The sequence below is a fragment of the Megalopta genalis genome, chromosome 7 (assembly GCF_051020955.1).
Source record: "Megalopta genalis isolate 19385.01 chromosome 7, iyMegGena1_principal, whole genome shotgun sequence".
NCBI classification, from domain to species: Eukaryota; Metazoa; Arthropoda; class Insecta; order Hymenoptera; family Halictidae; genus Megalopta; species Megalopta genalis.
Genome location: NC_135019.1, coordinates 11238715 through 11257890, shown reverse-complemented (window position 1 = coordinate 11257890; position 19176 = coordinate 11238715). Strand labels below are relative to the sequence as shown.

At 45.5% G+C, this 19176-nt stretch overlaps 1 protein-coding gene across 1 annotated transcript in view; it reads right to left on the bottom strand.

The window, feature by feature from the left end:
• LOC117229191 (homeobox protein aristaless) overlaps positions 1–19176 on the bottom strand; it is a 168892-nt gene that overhangs the window by 6445 nt on the left and 143271 nt on the right. The window contains exon 4 of the mRNA XM_033485480.2: positions 6878–6923. Coding sequence (XP_033341371.2) covers positions 6878–6923 — 46 coding nt within the window. The remainder of the gene's footprint in view (positions 1–6877; positions 6924–19176) is intronic.

Sequence of the window (19176 nt, the reverse complement as noted above, 5' to 3'; positions counted from 1 at the left end):
GATCCAAGCACGCGCCGAGGAAGACGTCGAAGGACACGTCGAAGAGCTTGCAGGTCGATCGGACAATCGCGAACGAAACAAACGCGGTTTCGTGATGCGTCGACCGTGTTCCGGCGCATTCCTTCGCGGAGATTCCTCGAAGACTCGAGCTCTAATCAGTTCAACGGAAGCTCTTGCCCCCCTCCCCCTCGTCCCTGGCCCCATCTCGCAGGCCACGCCGCCGTCCCGTTCTCCTTATTTCGTCGTGCGCCCTTCGTTTTTTCCCGGCCCCTGGCCGGCTACCTTCGCGGAGTTTAATTCCGCAGTCCTCCGTTCCGTCCCGTTCCGTTGTTAAGTCGATTCCGTGTCGTGGCGCACACAGCCGATACGAAACGTTAGCTCGCCGCGAGAAACGCGCCGGGACGAATCGGATCGGCGCGCTCGTAGCGAGTCCCGTTTCGCGTGTCTCGTGACAGGACGCAATGACGAGGAGACCGAGCAACGTGTGCTCCGTTTCCGGAATATTGCCCGGCCGAAGATCGCGTTGTATACGCGTCCGCCTAGTCGCAATCCGCTCGGCCAACTTCCAGCAGAACTTCCCGACAGGCAATCTCTGCGAAACGTTTTTTGTTTCGGTGGCTCCGTGCACGCGTCTCCGCCGATGGATCATCCTGCGGATATACAATATGTACGTATAATTGGCTCGGTATCGTCCAATCCTGTTCGGCCGCGTTATTGCGAAAGTTGCTGCGAAGGGAACTGGAATTTTGATGGGTCGCCGGCGAACACGATCTTAGGCCTTTCGACGGCAGTCAGAAATTAGAACGGTATTTGGAATTGTATTAGAGTGTCCCATAAGAGTTCTCTCCTTTTCTCTGATGCGAAATGATTACACGATATTTGTTGTTTAAGGTTGATTTATCGAGTTATACTCAATATGAGTTATACCGTGTATGAACCGTTATGCTCTATTACCTTCTTCCATCTTTTAGAAAGCCTCGTTATACCGTCTTGCCAAGAGTGTTGAGGCTTATTTGCAAAATATTGTTCAAGGTGCGTTTTTATTTCGCTGACGAATTTAAACCGTTTTTCACGGAGAGAATTTTTTCACGAGAAGAACAAGTAATAATCGGATGGAGCAATGTCTGGGGAGTACGGAGGGTGAAGTATAACGTCCCAATCGAACTGCGATAATTTTTGTCTTACGACCAACGCAACACGCGGTTTTGCGTTGTCGCGATGAAAAACGACGGCCGCGTCGGTTCGCCAATTCTGGCCGTTTTTCTGCTACGGCGGCTTTCAATTCATCGAGTTGATTACAATATTTAGCTGAATCGATCGTTTCACCTTGAGGAAGGAGCTTCTAGTAGACTACACCTTTCCAGTCCCACGAAATGCACGAAAGAACTTTCTTCGGATGAAGTCCTGACTTCGCAACAATTGAGGGACTATTTCTTTTTGACCAAGTTCGTTTTCGAGACACATTTTGGTATAAAATCCAAGTCTCGTCTCTAGTGACAAGCCTTTTAGGAAAGTATTTCTTCCATGTCGTTGGAGAAGCAAATCGCACGTAGAAACGTGGTTCATAAGGCTGGTGTCAACACCTATTGTCGGTGTGGAATTTCGAATCGATTCACACATCTCATCTCGATTAAATGCTTATGTACCGTTGACCTGGGCATGTTAGTGGCATCCGCTATCTCGCACACACTATATCGCGAATTTTCAGCGAGCATATCTTTGACAAGGTCCGCATCCGTTGTTGTTGGACGGCCGCTGCAGTCTTCATCTTTCAAATCATAATTGCCAGCTCTAAATCTCTGAAACCAATTGCGGACTGTCCTAATAGTCGTAGAATCATCATCAGTCAAATCTCGTCTGCAGTGTCCTTTGCCCTATCACTTTTTTTTTAAAGCAATGAAGCATAACATGCCGCACAAAAAAATACTTCTTTTGGCTATCCATATTGAACGGCGTAGAAAAAATTTTGTAAGGAACTTTGTCACCAACGAAACGCGTACTCTAAAAGAGCTCTGGGACGACTGCAACCGATACCCTAAACAGCCAAGAGATAAGTCTGTGCGTGTTTATATAAACACAGCCAGTTGGAGTCATTTATAGCGCGGCGCGGGAAGAACTTATGGGACACCCTAATATTTCTAATTGGCAGCGATTGTTCACTCAGAAAATGAAACGCTGCATCTCGATATGTATTCGAATCTTCTCTGACATTTATCTGATTTGCACCGATTCTTACGTTTTCTATGGTATCCTTGTCAGTAGACTTCGCGGACCTTCGTACAAAATAAAAATTTTCCAAGACGATTGCGAGGAACAGAAATTCAATAAAAATAAATTCTTTCCGTTATAATAAACTGATAATAGCGTGACTGTATTATTAAATTCTTCTTAGATGTTCACGATTTTATATTTCGGCTACATGCTTTTGTCATAAATGCCTAAAATACGCAGTCCACCTGTTATTAATAGATATTATTATCTCTCGTTAGCATAATATGCTTCCTCGACGTTGTTTCTAAAATACGTTTCAACTCAACACATGCCAGATCGATCTGAACGAACGAATGAAACAGTTTGTTGCATCCTTCTCGTATAGAGTTATGTGTTTAATTAATTTCATCGATCTCGATTCCTGAGATAAATCGTAATAGCAATTCCGCGCACTTGCGATCCACAAGGAAATCAATAAAGTACATTAACAAATTCCGTGAGTTTCAATGAAGATTCCCCGAAAACAGGTGCGTGCTCTGCGAGCAGATAAATCAAAAGTACCGCCGAGGGATGTAGACAAGCCGAACACAATCGGTGACGATGCAGCTTGATCGCGGGAACACTTGGCAGAGATGGGAGAGCGCAGGTGGGGAGCATTTTGGGATGACTCTGCCATTGTTCGATGATCGAGCTTGATCGCCTGCGACCAGACAGTATCATGACTCGCTAAAAACCTTCGTTCCCGCTGCTGACTAATTTCCAGTCGCAACTTTTCCGTACATTTTCTCATTGTTGGAATTTCTAATTATTCTTTGGATACCGAAAAATATTCCTCTTCGCTCGCAGCTGATCGAAAAGCGAGGAGACTTCGTCGTAGATTATTCGGGCAGCTTTCTGGGCAGCTTTCTGTCGATTTTGCCTTCGTTTTTCCTACATTTTCCCTTTGCAGAAGTTTCGTAACTATTTTCTGGAGACTGGAGAATATTTCTGCGCCACCATTTCGTTCGCAAATCCATGGAAAAATATCGGAGCACGATTACAAATCAATTGTGATCGTTTCGAAACGCTAAACAGCTTTCACTTGATTTTCCCGGCGCTCCTCGCTCATCCTCCCCACGTAAATATCGCCAATTATTTTCCAATCGTTGAGAATCGTGTCGACGGTTAATTATGTTCTGGGAACAATTTTTCCCTGATATTTCCGCTGAAATCGATCCGGGCTCCGACCCGAGCCAATTTCCCTCGGTTTTCCGTTCATGGGAATTTCTAATTGTGTTCCGGGGACTGGGAATTATTTGCGCTCGACGGCTACGTTCCCGGTCGAAGAAGAATCGTCGAAACCCGGTTACAAATCGCTGGTAGCATTGCGTAACGCTTCGGGATGAGAAAAAGGAAGGGTCGGAGAGAGGGGGGAGAGCAGGAAGAGGACCGAGCAGCCGTGTGTATGCGTGTGTCCACGGTTGAATCGAACCAATCGGTCGGGCCCCGTTCGAACATGCAAAGTCGTTGCTAGGCGTATGGAGAGTTAAAGGTGACGGGGTGTGGGGGGTCGGGTGCCGGGACCCCCCACAGCGAGCGGAATTGCCCCCAGCAGGGAGTTAAACATCCGACTTGCGGCTTTTAAAACAAAACCCAGCCACGATCCGCCGCCGCCGCCGGAACCTAGTCGTTTCGTGCTTAATCGTGCCGCATTAATTACGCGGACGCCGGTCGCCCCCCCCTCTCCGACTGCATTTTTTCCTCTCCGCCCAACCGCGGCCTCATCGATTCCTCTTCATCCCGGCATTTCCTTCAACTTGATCCTTTTTAACCCCTTGCCGTATCATTTTCTTCGCGGTTACGACGACTAGAAGTTTCTCGATTATAATAATCTCTTAGGGGAAGAAGAAAATTTATATTTATTGCGTGCTTACGTTTGCTTGAATACAGAAATATTGTCGGGAAGAGAACAGGATTTATTGTTGCTAGAACGTGAATTTTTATCCAAAATAAGGATTCTCTAAGGTAATGTTAACACTTTATCGACCGCTAGCCTATTTATCGGCTTTTCGATTGCCAATGTTTATCGATCGCTAGCCTATTAATCGGCTTTTCGATTGCCAATGCTTATCGACCGATAGCCTATTAATCGACTTTTAGCTATCGACGGTTTTCGCTTCTTTACTGTTTTGTTAGTAGCTGACCTCCTGTATGCTGACCTCCCCATATCCTTATGAATTATAATTATAATAATTATTATTATTTATTATTATTTTTAAAGGAATAAGCACAACACAATGAATAGCGAAAATTTAGCCGGTACTGGGAGCAAATGCGCGCGCGACTAAGCCAGTCCTTACTGAGTGGCAGCCTCAACCACGACCGGACGATAAAGTGTTAAGATACGTAAATTGGATATCTTTCCTGTTGTAATAATTACATTAAATTTAGAGTATAAAAAATATACAGTAATGTCTCTCTAATTGACGCTCAGATTGTCCACAGAAATGGATAATTTGGGAAGAGGAGATGCGATTATTCGAGCCTTGCGGTTCGTTTTTATAATTACGAATTGTCAACAATTATAAGGATGAGCTGCAGGACTGAAATAATCGTATCTCCTCTTTCCAAATTGTCCATTTTTGTACAGAATCTGAGCGTCGATTAGGGAGACATTACTGTACACAGATTCTTCCAATCTCTTCACAATTTTTGTTTTCAACCCAGTTATTTTGGTCAAAAATGCAGAAAATCTGCTGTCTGGTAATAACTTAGAACGGTGTCCTACGAAATTGAAATCTGGATGGGATACAGTGGTCCCAAATCGAGATACAGTTCAAAATCGTGTAGTTTTTTCGAACGTTCGAACGAACGAATATCCAGAACGTCTAGAAGCATGTTAATTACCTCGAAAGGAGTTAAAGAAGGACTGAAACTACTGGACGGTAAATGTCCGCTTTCTAAGCGCAACATTTAATTACGGTTATTCAATTAGCATTGTTTTTAATCGCGTCGAATTACCCAATTATTATTGGCAATTTGACACAGTTTTCACGTACACCGAAGAAGCCGTCTGCCCCATAGATCGTTCATTTAGTTCTGAACGACGCGAAAACTTGCCTCGTCCCATTTTAGGTTCTCGTTCTCGAAGAAGGAATTCGCGAAATTCGTTTCTTTCTAAGCGCAACATTTAATTACGGTTATTCAATTAGCACTGTTTTTAATCGCGTCGAATTACTCAATTATTATTGCACACAAACTTTCGAAAGGAAATGCAACAACCCCCGTCCGTCCCTCGTGTCAATTTGACACAGTTTTCACGCACACCGAAGAAGCAGTCTGTCCCATAGATCGTTTATTTAGTTCATTAGGGAATAATGAACGTTAAAACTTGCCTCGTCCCATTTTAGATTATCGTTCTCGAAGAAGGAATTCACGAAATTCGTTGTTCAATGTTCCATCTTATTCATTTTGTAGCATCGCGTTAGTTAGAAACTTCGCCTCGCCAACCTGCACACTGAAAAGGGTTTACCGGGCTTTCAACGGCAACAAGAAGAGTGATTAACGGACGGGAACGGGACACGGCAGACACGCTGTCGAAATCTTGCTGGATAGGGAGCACTTTCGATCAGCGAAAGTACGATTCCCCGAAACGTTTTGTTAAATTAGCGCGCGTCCTGTCCGCTGTTATAGCTGCCGAACAATTTGCGCAATTCCGGCCCGAAAAGAAATACATTTTGACGAAGATCGCGTGGACATCGCGGGTCCATTTTTGGGGGTACACATGTACGTCCTCGCGTTCAGGGATTCTTGAAAATGATTATATCCTGGCTGCGAGTCCCGGGTATCGTGTCATTCTCACTGCGACAGTGGCTCTCAGCTGCCTTCCTATCAGACCGTGTTGTGGTTTTAGGACTTTCGGGACGAGCGGACAGAAATTATGTTCATACGATAGCGTGAGTTTTGCTGTACATGAATCGGATATCGAATAAAAAATAGTAGACCACCCGTGGTCTTCCGAGGTCAGAACTTCTCTGTTAAGCAAATACGTTTTATATTTAATCGGTCGGATCAGAAGGTGATCCACATGCGAAATGATAGACCGTATAAATCAATTATCGGTAAGTGCAGCAACGTGATAAGTGATGCATAAATCAATAAAAATGAGGTTTGGCAATGTAATAAGTGCCGTATAAATGAATACAAATGAGTTTGGCAATGTAATAATTGCTGTATAAATTAATCAAGATTAAATGCGACAATGTAGAGCTTGACTTCAGGCGATCCGTATGTAAAACAATTTACTGCATACGTCGATAAAGATTAAATCAGGCAATGCAACTATGTAACTGTCCTATTATCCGGACAGTCCAGATTTTATTGTATATCGACTCGATACAGGTATTTACATGCATTGATAAAGTCCGCGTTTAAAGGAAGTTATTCCGTTTTGAATGACGTTCGAATATTGGTGCGAATCGTTCTACGAAATTCCCCTAAATTGCCTCCCACTCGGAAGAGCGAATGACTAGACGAATGGCTAGGCGATCAACTGTAATTAACGAATGAATCGCAGCTCGAGAAAATCGGCTAGAAAACGGGCTCGCATCTTGCCGGCGCGGCGTCCTTGCTTTTTACTCGATCCTTTTGACGCAATGTTGTCGATAAAACTATTGACCCTACTGACCTGTATCCGCGCTTCCGTGAGCCCGATCTTCATAGCCAGCTCCTCCCTGGAAGCAAAAACAATCGTTAGCTTGATTAACGTAATAGACGGAAAGTGCCGCGGCGATTCGCGAACCTACGTGCGTCCGCGAAAAAAAAAACGCGCCGCATCTGATTGCGCGTTGAATCTTAAGAAAAGTTCGATCTCGGCCGCGTCGATCTCGCATTCAAATCCCTCACGGGAAAACAACTCGCTAATTGCCGCAGAAAAACTGAGAATTCTGCGCGACAGGAATAATCGCATACATTGATTAGGCTAATTAGGTTTGTAACTGCAGCAGAGCCGCCGCGCCGCTGCCGTCGTCGCTGATCCCGTCGGTGCTGCTGCCGTTGCCGCGTCGTTGCCAGGCAGCTATCAATTAATTACATTATGTCTACTGACATTATGCATGATTTTCAATTGAATCGCTGCGCTGGTGTGGAGCTGGCGTGACGGCTGCGGCCGTGTGTGCCGACTGTTTTCATGGCTGCCGCGGTGTCGCGCAGATAATATCGCCGGCTGACATATGTAATAAAAAGTATACAAGCATGTAACTATGTTCCCCCGAGGATACGCCGCGAATACGATTATTTCTAATAAATTGAACGATACTTCGCCGCGATCTCAAATCGATCGAGCCTTACGTAACGAGATCGCCGCGGCGTTTCCGCTTCGGCTGCCGCCGCGACCAGTGGTTCTCTCCTCTTTGTTAAACGGAACGTTGCGTCCTCTCCAAGGTACTTTCAATCGTGTCAATTACGAAATCGACGTGTACAAACCAAGTTAGATGAAATTGCGATAAGTGAAACGGTCGGCAGAAGGCGCAGAAAATTTGTGGAAAGGTTTAGCGATTTAAGGATCTTCACGGAGTTCCTCAAGCACGAGGCGCCATCTTTCAAAATTTGCGGCGGCTTTGGGAACTAAACTTTTTCTGATTATTCAATCTTTAACGTGTTTGGAGGATGAGCGATGAACAAACAACGATAGAAAAGAAATTTGCAACAGTAAATAGTTTTCTTTGGATAATCTCTACAGTAGAAATAATAGTTAAAGATTGAAAGCATATGGGGCCATCCTTTAAAATTTGTGGCGGCTTTGGGAACTAAACCTTTTCTCATTATTCAATCTTTAACGTGTTTGGAGGACGACCGACGAACAAACAACGATAGAAAAGAAATATGCAACAGTAAATAATTTTCTTTGGATAATCTCTATAGTAGAGATAATAGTTAAAGATTGAAAGCATGTGACGCCATCTTTTAAAATTTGCGGAGATCCAGGGAACTAAAATTCTTCCGATCATCCAATTTTGATCGCATTTGGAAAATGATCGACGAGCAAACGATAATCGCACAGAAATTTGCAATGGATAATTTTCTTTTGATATTCTCCACTGTAGAAACAAGACGAGAATCTTGAGCGATATTTTAAAAATTTTTAGTAATAATAAATAGTTTCATTTAAACATTTTTCATAACAGTAACAACATGAAATTTTTCGGAGGCGATTGTAAAGATGCGAATAGTATGAAAAGACATTTCGAAAGTACAGTAATGTCTCCCTAATCGACGCTCAGATTGTCCACGAAAATGGACAATTTGGGAAGAGTAGATACGATTATTCGAGCTTTGCAGCTTGTTTTTATGGTTATTAACAATCGGTAATTATAAAAAACGAGCCGCAAGGCTCGAATAATCGCGTCTCCTCTTCCCAAATTGTCTATTTTGATGCACAATTTGGGGAACAATTAGAGAGAGATTACTGTACTTCGCACGACAGAAGACAGCATCAAAACATAATAATTTTTCGGATCATTCTTTCGTTTTCTTCCATCGTTATGATGACTACCGACCCCATGGCGAACTATGCAAGGGCATGGGCATGGTGGTCTATTAAAAATCGCAAGGACAAAGCGTCGGTAGGACGAGACGAACACCGGAAACCGATCGTTTCCCGATCTCTAACGTCCCATCTCCGAAAGGCCCGATGATTACCGCGTGGAATCTGCGAATCCGTGTGTCTCTCGAGATGGGGCCCCGCGGGGATTCTCATCTCGCACGCAAATTGCCCAGATGTTCCACGAAATCGCAAGGAAATCTTGGTGATTATATCGCGGCGCCGCGGTAGCCGGTACACGAATCGATCGCAGCGATCTCGTGTTTAGGAGCACTCGAACGGACGCGATTCATCGATGGACCCGCGCGAAATTACAGGGACCTTCTCGAGGATCGACTGCCGAGTCGATTCGCGCCGTCTTTCGACGATTCATCACCGGTGTTCGTCGCGTCTATCCCCCTTTCTGGAGTCCTCGCTACACTCTCGATTACCTTAAACCTTGTGCGCTGGTTTAGCATGAAATCAGTCCGTGCAATTATGTTTCTTGCTGCAGACATGCATATTACGCGGGTAATTATGTAAAACTTCTTTAATTTCGAATCGAAGTACAGTAATGTCTCTCTGATTGGCGCTCAGATTGTCCACAAAAGTGGACAATTTGGGAAGAGGAGATACGATTATTCGATTCTTGCGGTTCACTTTTCTAGTTACGAATTGTCAACAACTTTAAAAACTTTGCTGCAAGGCTCGAATAATCGTATCTCCTCTTCCAAAATTGTCCATTTTTGTGGACAATCTGAGCGTCAGTTAGAGAGAGATTACTGTAGATGGAAGATGCCAGCTTCTCGCGAAGCAGATTTTGGGGAAACTAATTTTTTGAGAAACGACAGCCGATCGAAGTCGAAGATGTGACTTTTGGATAAATTTCTGTCTTTAGTAATGGTAGGGCAAAAGTGTACCGCAATTTACGCGGTACACTTTTAATTGAACGTATGCTTAAATTATAACACTAAACAGGAAATTATAACACTAACGGAAAATATAGTTTCTTAGAAGTTGTAAAAGTAGAAAGCGATACTATTCTAAGCCTTATTTTGTATTGGTTAATTTTAATATTATACTAATCTAATGTTTATAAATACAGGGTGTCCCAAAAATGTCTCTCAATCCGAGAGTGGGAGGTTCCTGAGGTAATTTGAAATAAGTTCGTCCTTGGCGAAAATGCAATCCGCGGCTTTGTTTACGAGTTATTAACGAAAAAGAGTGACCAATGAGAGGCGAGATCAGCTGCCGCGAGGTGGCCGACTCAACGGCGCCAGCGGTCGAGCAGGTCGAATCGCAGTTCAGCTGACGCGAGGCGGCCGAGCCAACGGCGCCAGCGGTCGAGCGGTCGAATCCCAACTCAGCTAGCGCGAGCCGGCCGAGCCAACGGCGCCAGCGGTCGAGCGGTCGAATCTCAGCTCAGCTGACGCGAGGCGGCCGAGCCAATGAACGGAACTGGGCTTCGTGCGCTCATTGGCTCGGCCGCCAAGCGCTAGGCGAGCTCGCCTCTCATTAGTCAGTGTTTTTCATTAATAATTCGTAAACGAGAGAGAAGCCACGGGTTGCATTTTCGCTAAGGAAAAAGTTACTTCAAATGATCCAAGGAACTTCTCATTTCCGGTTTGCGAGACATTTTTGGGACACCCTGTATAAGTGTATACACTGATTACCGAGAAGAAAACTTACGATGCGTGCTTTCTGCAAGCTGATTGTATTCGGCGATATTGAAACGAGATGAACGAGATAAAAATGCATTACAGTTTGCTAGTCATCGACGCGTACTTGCCTAAAAAGGCATCGATCGAGACATTCTATTTGACGTTAAATACTTCAAGCGACGAGGATCTCGAGTTTGTGCCGATTAAAAAGAAAAAGAAAGAACAAAGTTAATTTTTGTTTTACGAAACGTCATAATTAGCTACGTGAAATAAATATGAATTTCTCAAACTTACACTGGCTTTCATTTGTAATATTTTTTTTGTGTAAATTAAGGGTCTGGTATTCGAATAAAAAATCTGTTTCGTGCAGTGCTAGATGATAGCCGTGAGATCATCGCTGCAAAGTTTCACCTAAACTGGTCCAACAGTTTCTGAGACATTCTATCGATCTCGGAAACTGCAGTTCAAGAAAAACACATTTTTCAATGTTGTTATTTTTGGAAACGGTGACGCTTGCAATTTTACGAATTCCTGAATGAAACTTTCGGAGAGTATCCTAGAGAACGTATAATATCTTAAACCTTAATTTTGTTGATTTATGTGTATAACCGCTCAATCTATGATCGATTTCTCACACGCGGAGTACTGTCTCGAGGCGATCTCGAAGGAACAGTCTCCTTCTCTCCTTCTCTCTCTCTCTCTCCTTCTCTCTCTCTCTCCTTCTCTTTATTTCCTTCTCTCTCTCTCTCTCTCTCTCTCTTTCTGTCTCGCAGCAAAGAGAGCCGAGAGAGGACGGGAGCACCTTGGCCTGCGAGTAATAATCATTCAGCCTTTCCCTTTTTCTCCGGCGCGGCGTGCTCTCGCGAGCAGCGTCCTTCTGGATTTAATAAGATCACGAAATTTCGCGGTTAGACGGGGCGTCCCTAATTACACCCGCCGTTCACCGGGGACTCGGCTCGACCCGGCTCGAACACGGTCACCCTCGATTCTCCCGTGTATCGTTATTATTACGTGACTATCCCCACCGTCTATGGGGTCCCTCCTTCCCCTGCCGCGTGTCCTTGCGACGGGAAAATGTGTGCTAGATCGCGAGCAAGACTCGGCCCGGCACAAAAGGCACGTACCGAGATTAGTCGCGCGCGAGACCTAACAACCTTGTGCGACTCGTTTCACGGATCCCCGACATCTATAAACGTCCAACAAGAATTTTCCCACCGGATTCTCCATCCCAGAAAATCTCAACCAAGCCAAATTTTCATTTCATTTAATATTAGTGTGTGCTAGATTCAGCATCGTCGTTCGATATGCAAGCAGTTTTTACGGGATCAATTTGTTTAGAATTTTCGGGCTTGTAAGATTATTTCTTTGATTCCGGAAAATTTTGTACGATATAGCCTGAACCTTCTCGAGTCGGATTAAAAAAGAATCGACTGAATCGGACGAGTGGTCTGCCAGAGAAAAATTCATAACGCGTCGCAGAGAAAATGGACGTCCCGCGAAAATGCACTTGAAAGTTAATTTTGAGGCTATCAAAATATCGGGTCCGATTTGACCCAGAATTACGAACGATTTAAACAAATTCCAAAATATTTCAGGCGGCAAATTAAATCATAAATAAAATCCAACAAAAAAATTACAATTGCCCTCAAAGAACTCGGTAGAAAAATAAAGAAAAACCGACACACGAATATCGAAACGAATTTGAAGATTAATAAAGTCGCGCGATACGAATCTCCAGCAACGGAATCGTGAAACGGGAAGTTCACTCCGTTCTAAGCGGGAAAACTCGTTAAAATCGCGGTGGAATCGCAGCCGATCGCGAGGCCGATAGAACAGCTCGCCGAGCTGTACGCAACGGAGGAAGTAAAACGCTCGCGTTTCCTACGATATCCAACGATACACAACAGCCGGCTCTCGGTTTTTCTTGCGACACCGGCTCGCTGCGGCGGCGGCGGCAGCCGCAATCGGCTTCGGAACCAATGCGAGAACGGAACCGCAGTTTCGCAATCGCATCGCGATAGAACGCGGTCTCCGTCTCGAAGCGACCGCTAAGTGGATTAGCACCGTGTGCTTCTGCTGCAATCATTCTCGCCTTTCCTCGCCTCGCCTCGCCTCGTCCTTCCTCGCCTCGCCTCGCCTCGCGTCGCCTCGCTTTGCCGCGCTTTGCCGCGTTTTGCCTCACTTTGCTTCGCCTCGCTTCGCCTCGCTTCGCCTCGCCTCGCTTCGCCTCGCCTCGCTTTGCCTCGCGTCGCCTCGGCACGCCTCGCTCTGCCTCGCGTCGCCTCGCTTCACCTCGTCCTTCCTCGCCTCGCGTCGCCTCGCTTTGCCTCGCTTTGCCTCGCTTTGCCTCGCTTTGCGTCACTTTGCTTCGCGTTGCCTCGCGTCGCCTCGCCTCGCCTCGCTTTGCCTCTGCCTCGCCTTGCCTCGCCTCGCTTTGCCTCCGCCTCGCCTTGCCTCGCCTTGCCTCGCCTTGCCTCGCTTTGCCTCCGCCTCGCGTCGCCTCGCCTCGCCTTGCTTTGCCTCGCTTTGCCTCGCCACGCCGCCCACCTCTCCGATGAAAACCGCATTTCCGCGGAACGTCTCGCGCGTCTGTCCAGCGGCTTCTTTATTTCTTTTCGTTCCTATTCCGAAGCAACGCGCTCCCGTGTTCCAGCGACACTTTCGTCCGTCGACGTTCACGCGTCTCGCGTCTCGGATCATTAAGCTTCCGCGATATCTAGAGCAAGCAATGAATAAACATCGTTGGCAAGAATGAAGTGTCGGACGCTAAGCAAGAATCCTGCTCGACGATCGAACGGCCGATTTCATAGTCAACCGACGCGTTCGCTGCACTTTTTGATTCGACGTTCTCTGGAGCACAGTGTTCGACACGTTTACTGCAATTTTTCAGTGTACGATGATGATCGTTGGATCCACAGGATCCGTTAATCGCGGATTTTTATACGAAATAAAATCGTTGTGCTACAATTGCAACGAACCGAAGCTAAATAGAAATTTATTTTCATTCGTGCGTTCACCGCTTTATCATCGTTTTATCCAATCGTTACAATCATGTGTTATAGTTGTGAAAATCCGCTGTCTACCGACAAATTATATAAACATTAGGCTCGTTGATTTTTTCATCTGCGAATATAAATACTTATATCGTGAAACGTTTGATATTTTTTCCAAATTTAATCGTTGCGAACAGCAATTGCTAGGTGCTTCGTCTATCAGCGAATGACTCTGTGAAGCTTACTTCCAAAGGGCTTTCCCGTTTATCGAATAAATAAGAAAGAAATCTCTTTTAGACTCTAATAGTTACACCAATATATCTCTAATAATTGAACCGCGGATCTTTGTGCAAAATAAAAACTTTCATCGCCTCTTCCATTGAACAGAAATTAGATAAAAATGCACTTCTTCTTTTAATGATGTTAACAGAGTAAAATGAAAGCTGCAATATTTTTAAATTCTTCTTAAGTCCACGCTGCTCTACATACGTCTCGTGTATTCGCTTCTGCCGTAAACGCATAATATCCGCGGTCTACTAATAATTACACTTTGAAATTCTAATGAAGTTTTAGTAGACTCGTGTAACGTCGACTGGTACGTGACGTCTAATAATTACAATATTAAAATAGAAACGGATTCGCGACGGACAAAGTCGTGATCGAGTGGAAATTCCTGTTCCCCGCAACGACCACCCACAATTTTTCCGTTGGACGTTTCCAGCGGCTTCGTCCCACATAATAAATTACCAGCAATAATCAGTTCGCTCGGCGGAGTCCGCGCGACGTTTCTACGTGCACATTCTAGCCGCGAGGAATTTTTCCCTCGGCTAAATGGATTATGAGAACCCATCAGCGAGACCTGCCTATATTTGCGGATACAGTCGTTTGTACACATTGTACAGCACACACGTTTGCATAAATCTCGCGCGGAACGGAGAGGAAAATGACAGGTGGTCGGTGGTACGGTGAACAGCGAGAAAGAGAGAGAGAGAAAGGGGGGGAGAGGGAGAGGGGTACAGAGAGAAATAAAGAGAGACAAAGATAAAAAGGGAAAGAGAAAGGAGAAGAAAAGGATGGCGAGTGGCGTGTGCTGTGCCGTGCAGTGCGGCGGCGTAGCCAAGAGGCTTGGCGCGCGGGTAATTCGAGTAATTGCCGGACAATTACATTATCTAATTAACCTCGGAGGTCGGACCGAGCCAGTCACTGAGCGCTGCCGAGTCCGTGATTGTCCCTCGTGGCGCAACCTTAAATTATTATTGTTTAACACGCTCGAAATCGTCGCCGCGGACCGTGTTCAGCCAGTCGTTAGATTCGTGGAAATTCGACGGACAAAGGAAACGCTCCCGGACCCTATCTTCTTTTTTGTTTCCTCCGTCCACTTTCCTAAGAGGGTGAGTCGGTAATTACGCGAAACAAGGCTGTAACTTCTCCATCGAGCCGCGTTACCGATTCTTCTACTCGGCTTTAAAACCTTTCTCCGTTTGTTTTACGGCCTCTCCTTAAAACGATGCGAGTTTTAAGGGGTTAAAACATCGATGAACTTTTCTCTGCAAATTTTATCCAGCTTCGAACGGAAGTTGTGCTTTACGTTCTACATTCTACACGGTCGAACTTGGTCGTTTTTGCATTATGAAACAGCTAAAAAAAAATCGTACATGAACTTTTCAGGCGTCAATGTATAGGGGAGACTTCAATCTTTAAATCGATAATAGTTTCAGTTCCGAAAATGATTTTGCAACGTTTTTACACGCATTTGAATTTATCGTATTTTCGAGGAAAAGAGTGCCTTCAGTTTTCTATCTGCTGTTTGAGAAAAATATTTTTCACATCAAAATAACCACGGGGCTGTGAAAGTAGAGGCTTCAAGCTTCGAAACGAGTCCAATTCGAAGATTGTACGATTTTTTTGTTTTTGTCAAAGTTACAACGGTCCGAATATTGAGGAATTTTCGAGATTTACTTTCCGAGATTTGTCAAAGGTTTACTTTAAAGTGCTATAACTTCGCGAAAAAAATCGCAGCAACGTTTCTTTTTTAATTAAAGAGAAAGAATCGAAGATCGTTCGACTGCAAACGGCATCTCCGAAAAATATTTGACGGAGTCCGTGCATGTCGCCAAACTTGGCAATTTTCAATACGACAAACATGGTCACGTGTTTAAAGGGTTGCAGCGGTGAAGGTTCATTGAACTTAAAATCGGGAAACGGTGCCTTAAAGTAGAGGTCTCAAGCTTCAATTTAAAGAAAACGGTCGTGATTGTACAATGATTTTTCACGGCGTTATCGTCGGTGAAATTTGGCGAACTTTTCTCCAGAATTGTTCTATGCTGTAAGCTTTTCGAGCAGAATAGTTTTCGGGCCGATTTCTTGTTCTGCGCCGGACGTGCATCAATCAAACTCGCGTGGACCGCTTCGTAGCAGGACACGCGCTTCCCCGGGACCGGTCTCGGCTATCGCATCGCTGGATTCGCGGCACGAAAGAACGGTGTGCCAGATCAGGGACGAGGAGGCACGACGGAAAACCTGGTAGCTACGAGGTAATATCCGCGCGTAATGCGATGCAATCCATCTCGGGCTCTAACGATCGGGTTGGTCAACGAACAACCCTCGGAATTCGCCATTAATCTCGGTATAAATCATGCGTCCTGGCCGCTGCTCTGCAAGAATGTTCTGTTCAGAGGCGTGCAATTACCGACGGCATCGACGCCGAGCGATTTCGACGGTTTCCTCTCGCGAGAAACCGCGAGGCCGAGGGAGGGGGAGGGGGGGGCGAGGGACGGAAATTAATTCGCGGTGATTCCGCGACAAAGAAAAATCAGTGGTGCAGGGCCCGAGATGTTTCCGCGTGCGATGTCCGACGATTTTAACGAGCTAGAAACGATTCTCGATCGCGATAGACCGAGACGAAAGCGGATTCGCGGTAGTCGGCCGCGAAAACCGTGCGTAATTCCCGCTTAATACCCCTGCGCCGTGTACCGCCAATTACCGATTCGCTACACTGTCGTCGATCGAACCGCGAACCAACCTCTGAACGTACTTTTTCACCCTCTCCTCTCCCCCAACCCTCTTCAAGGAGAGAGCCGCAAAAAGCTAGCTCGCGCGAGGCACGCTCTGCTCTCTCTCTCTCTCTCTCTCTCTCTCTCTCTCTCTCTCTCTCTCTCTCTCTCTCTCCCTCTCTCAACCAGCAGTGATTAGCCACGACGAAGCAGCGCTTCTTGAGAAATGAAGTTATGACTCGACCGCGGATCTTGATGCAAAATAAAAATTGTCGAAGTTAATTGGACGAAACATCTATTACACGAGAATGTCTTTCCTCTCGTAATAATTGCATTAAGCGGCAAATAATGCGACAATGTCAATAAGTTCTTCATAATGTGTTTACAGTTTTGCGTTTGTTTCTTGTTTTCGTTTGCCACAACTGCGTAAAAACCACAGGGACGAGCTATGAAATATGCCGGCTGATCCTTCAAATCGCGAACACTTGACGGGTGCGATTAATTCACTCCGTTGCAACTGTTACGCCACAGATTAATACGTCAAACCTCGACTCTTCTTCCGGCAATTCATTTCTCACACTTTTTTGTACACACCGTACCCGATACTTTGATTTATTCGCGAACTATGCAAATAACCCTATTGTAATGTTATCCGATCTTATCCGTTTCGATAATGGTACTCGATTTAATCATTTAATTCCAAGAGATAAAGTTTATCGTTGCGTGCCAAGTACAGTAATGTCTCCTTAATTGACGCTCAAATTGTCTATAAAAATGAACAATTTAGGTAGAAAAGATACAATTATTCGATCCTTGCGGTTCATTTGTTATAGTTACGAATTGTTAACAGCTATAAATACGAGCTGCAAGGCTCGAATAATCGTATCTTCTCTTCCCAAATTGTCCAATTTTGTGCACAATCTGAGCGTCAGTAAGGGAGACATTACTGTAGGTCTTAATTTCTGAACAATAAACTGACTCGTACAAAATCTTGATTCGGGAAGGCATAAACTCGATCTTCTGAATAGTATTAATAGTGTAATAATAGTATAATTTTAGTCAATCATTGCGTTTCAGTTCAATTTAATCTATTGTATTTTATTTTATTCTCTTGTTTTACTCTATCCTATTTTATTTGACTCTCTCGTTTTAGTCTATTCTGTTATTTTATTTTCTCATTCATTCCATCCTTTCTTATTTCATTTTCTTCTTTCATTTTATCTATTTTATTCGATTGCAGACGGACCAGCTGAAATCGACTAGCTCAAAACCGCTAAAAATTCAAGCGTGGCGTTAGAAAGCACATTCGACGCTGCGCGCGAAGAGAGAATAAGCGTCGAAAAAAATAAGAAAAAACGTGGGTATCCTCCTCGAGCGCGCGAAGGGTTGAAGTTGCCGAGAAATCGTGGGGTGCTCCGTCGATCTCGGCGAATTACGGGCCTCCGGTTTGCAACGAGACCGACGACGCCAGGTGAAATGACGCGACGATTCGATGAAAGGGCCCGCGGGCCATCGTCGCCCGGAGATTTCGGACGGTGATCGTTCTAATTAGCGGTCGCGGGGGCCCCACTAATCCCATTTGGCCGAGAAACGAACGAATAACGGATCCTGGGTGCTGGCGGCGTTTCTAATCGGGAGCATGACTCGTCGGCCGATTAATGACAGGAGAAGTTACAAGTCTGGACAAGCGGCGGGCGGCAAGGGGGGCCAGGGGCGGCAGCGGAGGGGCAAGGTGGACAGAAGAGGGCGAGGAGGGAGGTTCTCTCGGGAAGGACAGGGTCGGCGTAGCTCCACGGAACTGGTTCCGTTCCACGGATCACTGGAAACAATCATCCTTATTAAACTCACCACCGACCCACCCCACGGATATAAAGGTATTCTTCGGAATGATTTACCAAGAATTCCTGGGTCTGCCCCGGCGGAACAGGTGGATCCGTTCGATGCAGCACTCGAACGGATGATAAATTTTCTAAGTGAAACCTATCCGGTGCCCTGGCCGGCTTTTTTCGCTGTCGTCTCTCTCTCTCTCTTTTTTCCTCTCTCTCCTTCCCTCCCGTGGTGATAAAGTGGCAAGAAGAAAACGAAAATCGAAAGGGAAAAAGCGAACTGCGAGGCTGTTCCAGCTGGATGGAAGTTCGGTCGGATGATTAGTCGAGCCACGGTAGCCCGAGCCACACGATTCTAATCTAAATTAGATCTTAAGAGCTCGTAAAAGTAAGTGGCCGCGCGTTCGAAGGCCTCGCGCAACATCCTCTTTCTCTCTCTCTCTCTCTCTCTCTCTCTCTCTCTCTCTCTCTCTCTCTCTATCTTACTCTCTCTTACTCTCTCCCTCTCTCGGTCTGTATTTCTGCGCCGTATCTAGATGGTTTATCGGAGCGATTTCATTGGGCCCCGGAGAGCAGCGGGAAAATTCGTGGGTCTAGCGAGAATCGATATCGGACGGGAGTAATCGCGCGCGGCTCCGTTCGCGAACGCGGCTAATGAATATGCATCGAGCATGCTTCCCTCCTCTGCTCGCCGGCCAGTCAATAAACCTAAGCGACCATAAAATCCAATTAGTATGAAATTAATACTGCAACACGATGCCGAAGTACCGCGCAGAGAGGCTGAACGGGGCCGGGGCCAGAGGGAGCAAGAAACGAGCGCGCTGCGCCGCGGCGCGGCGGCCAGAGGTGGGGATTAATTTATATGAAAACGGCAAAAAGGCCGCGAAGGAAATGATCGACGCCGAGGAAACTGAAGATTACTGCTCGCAAAAG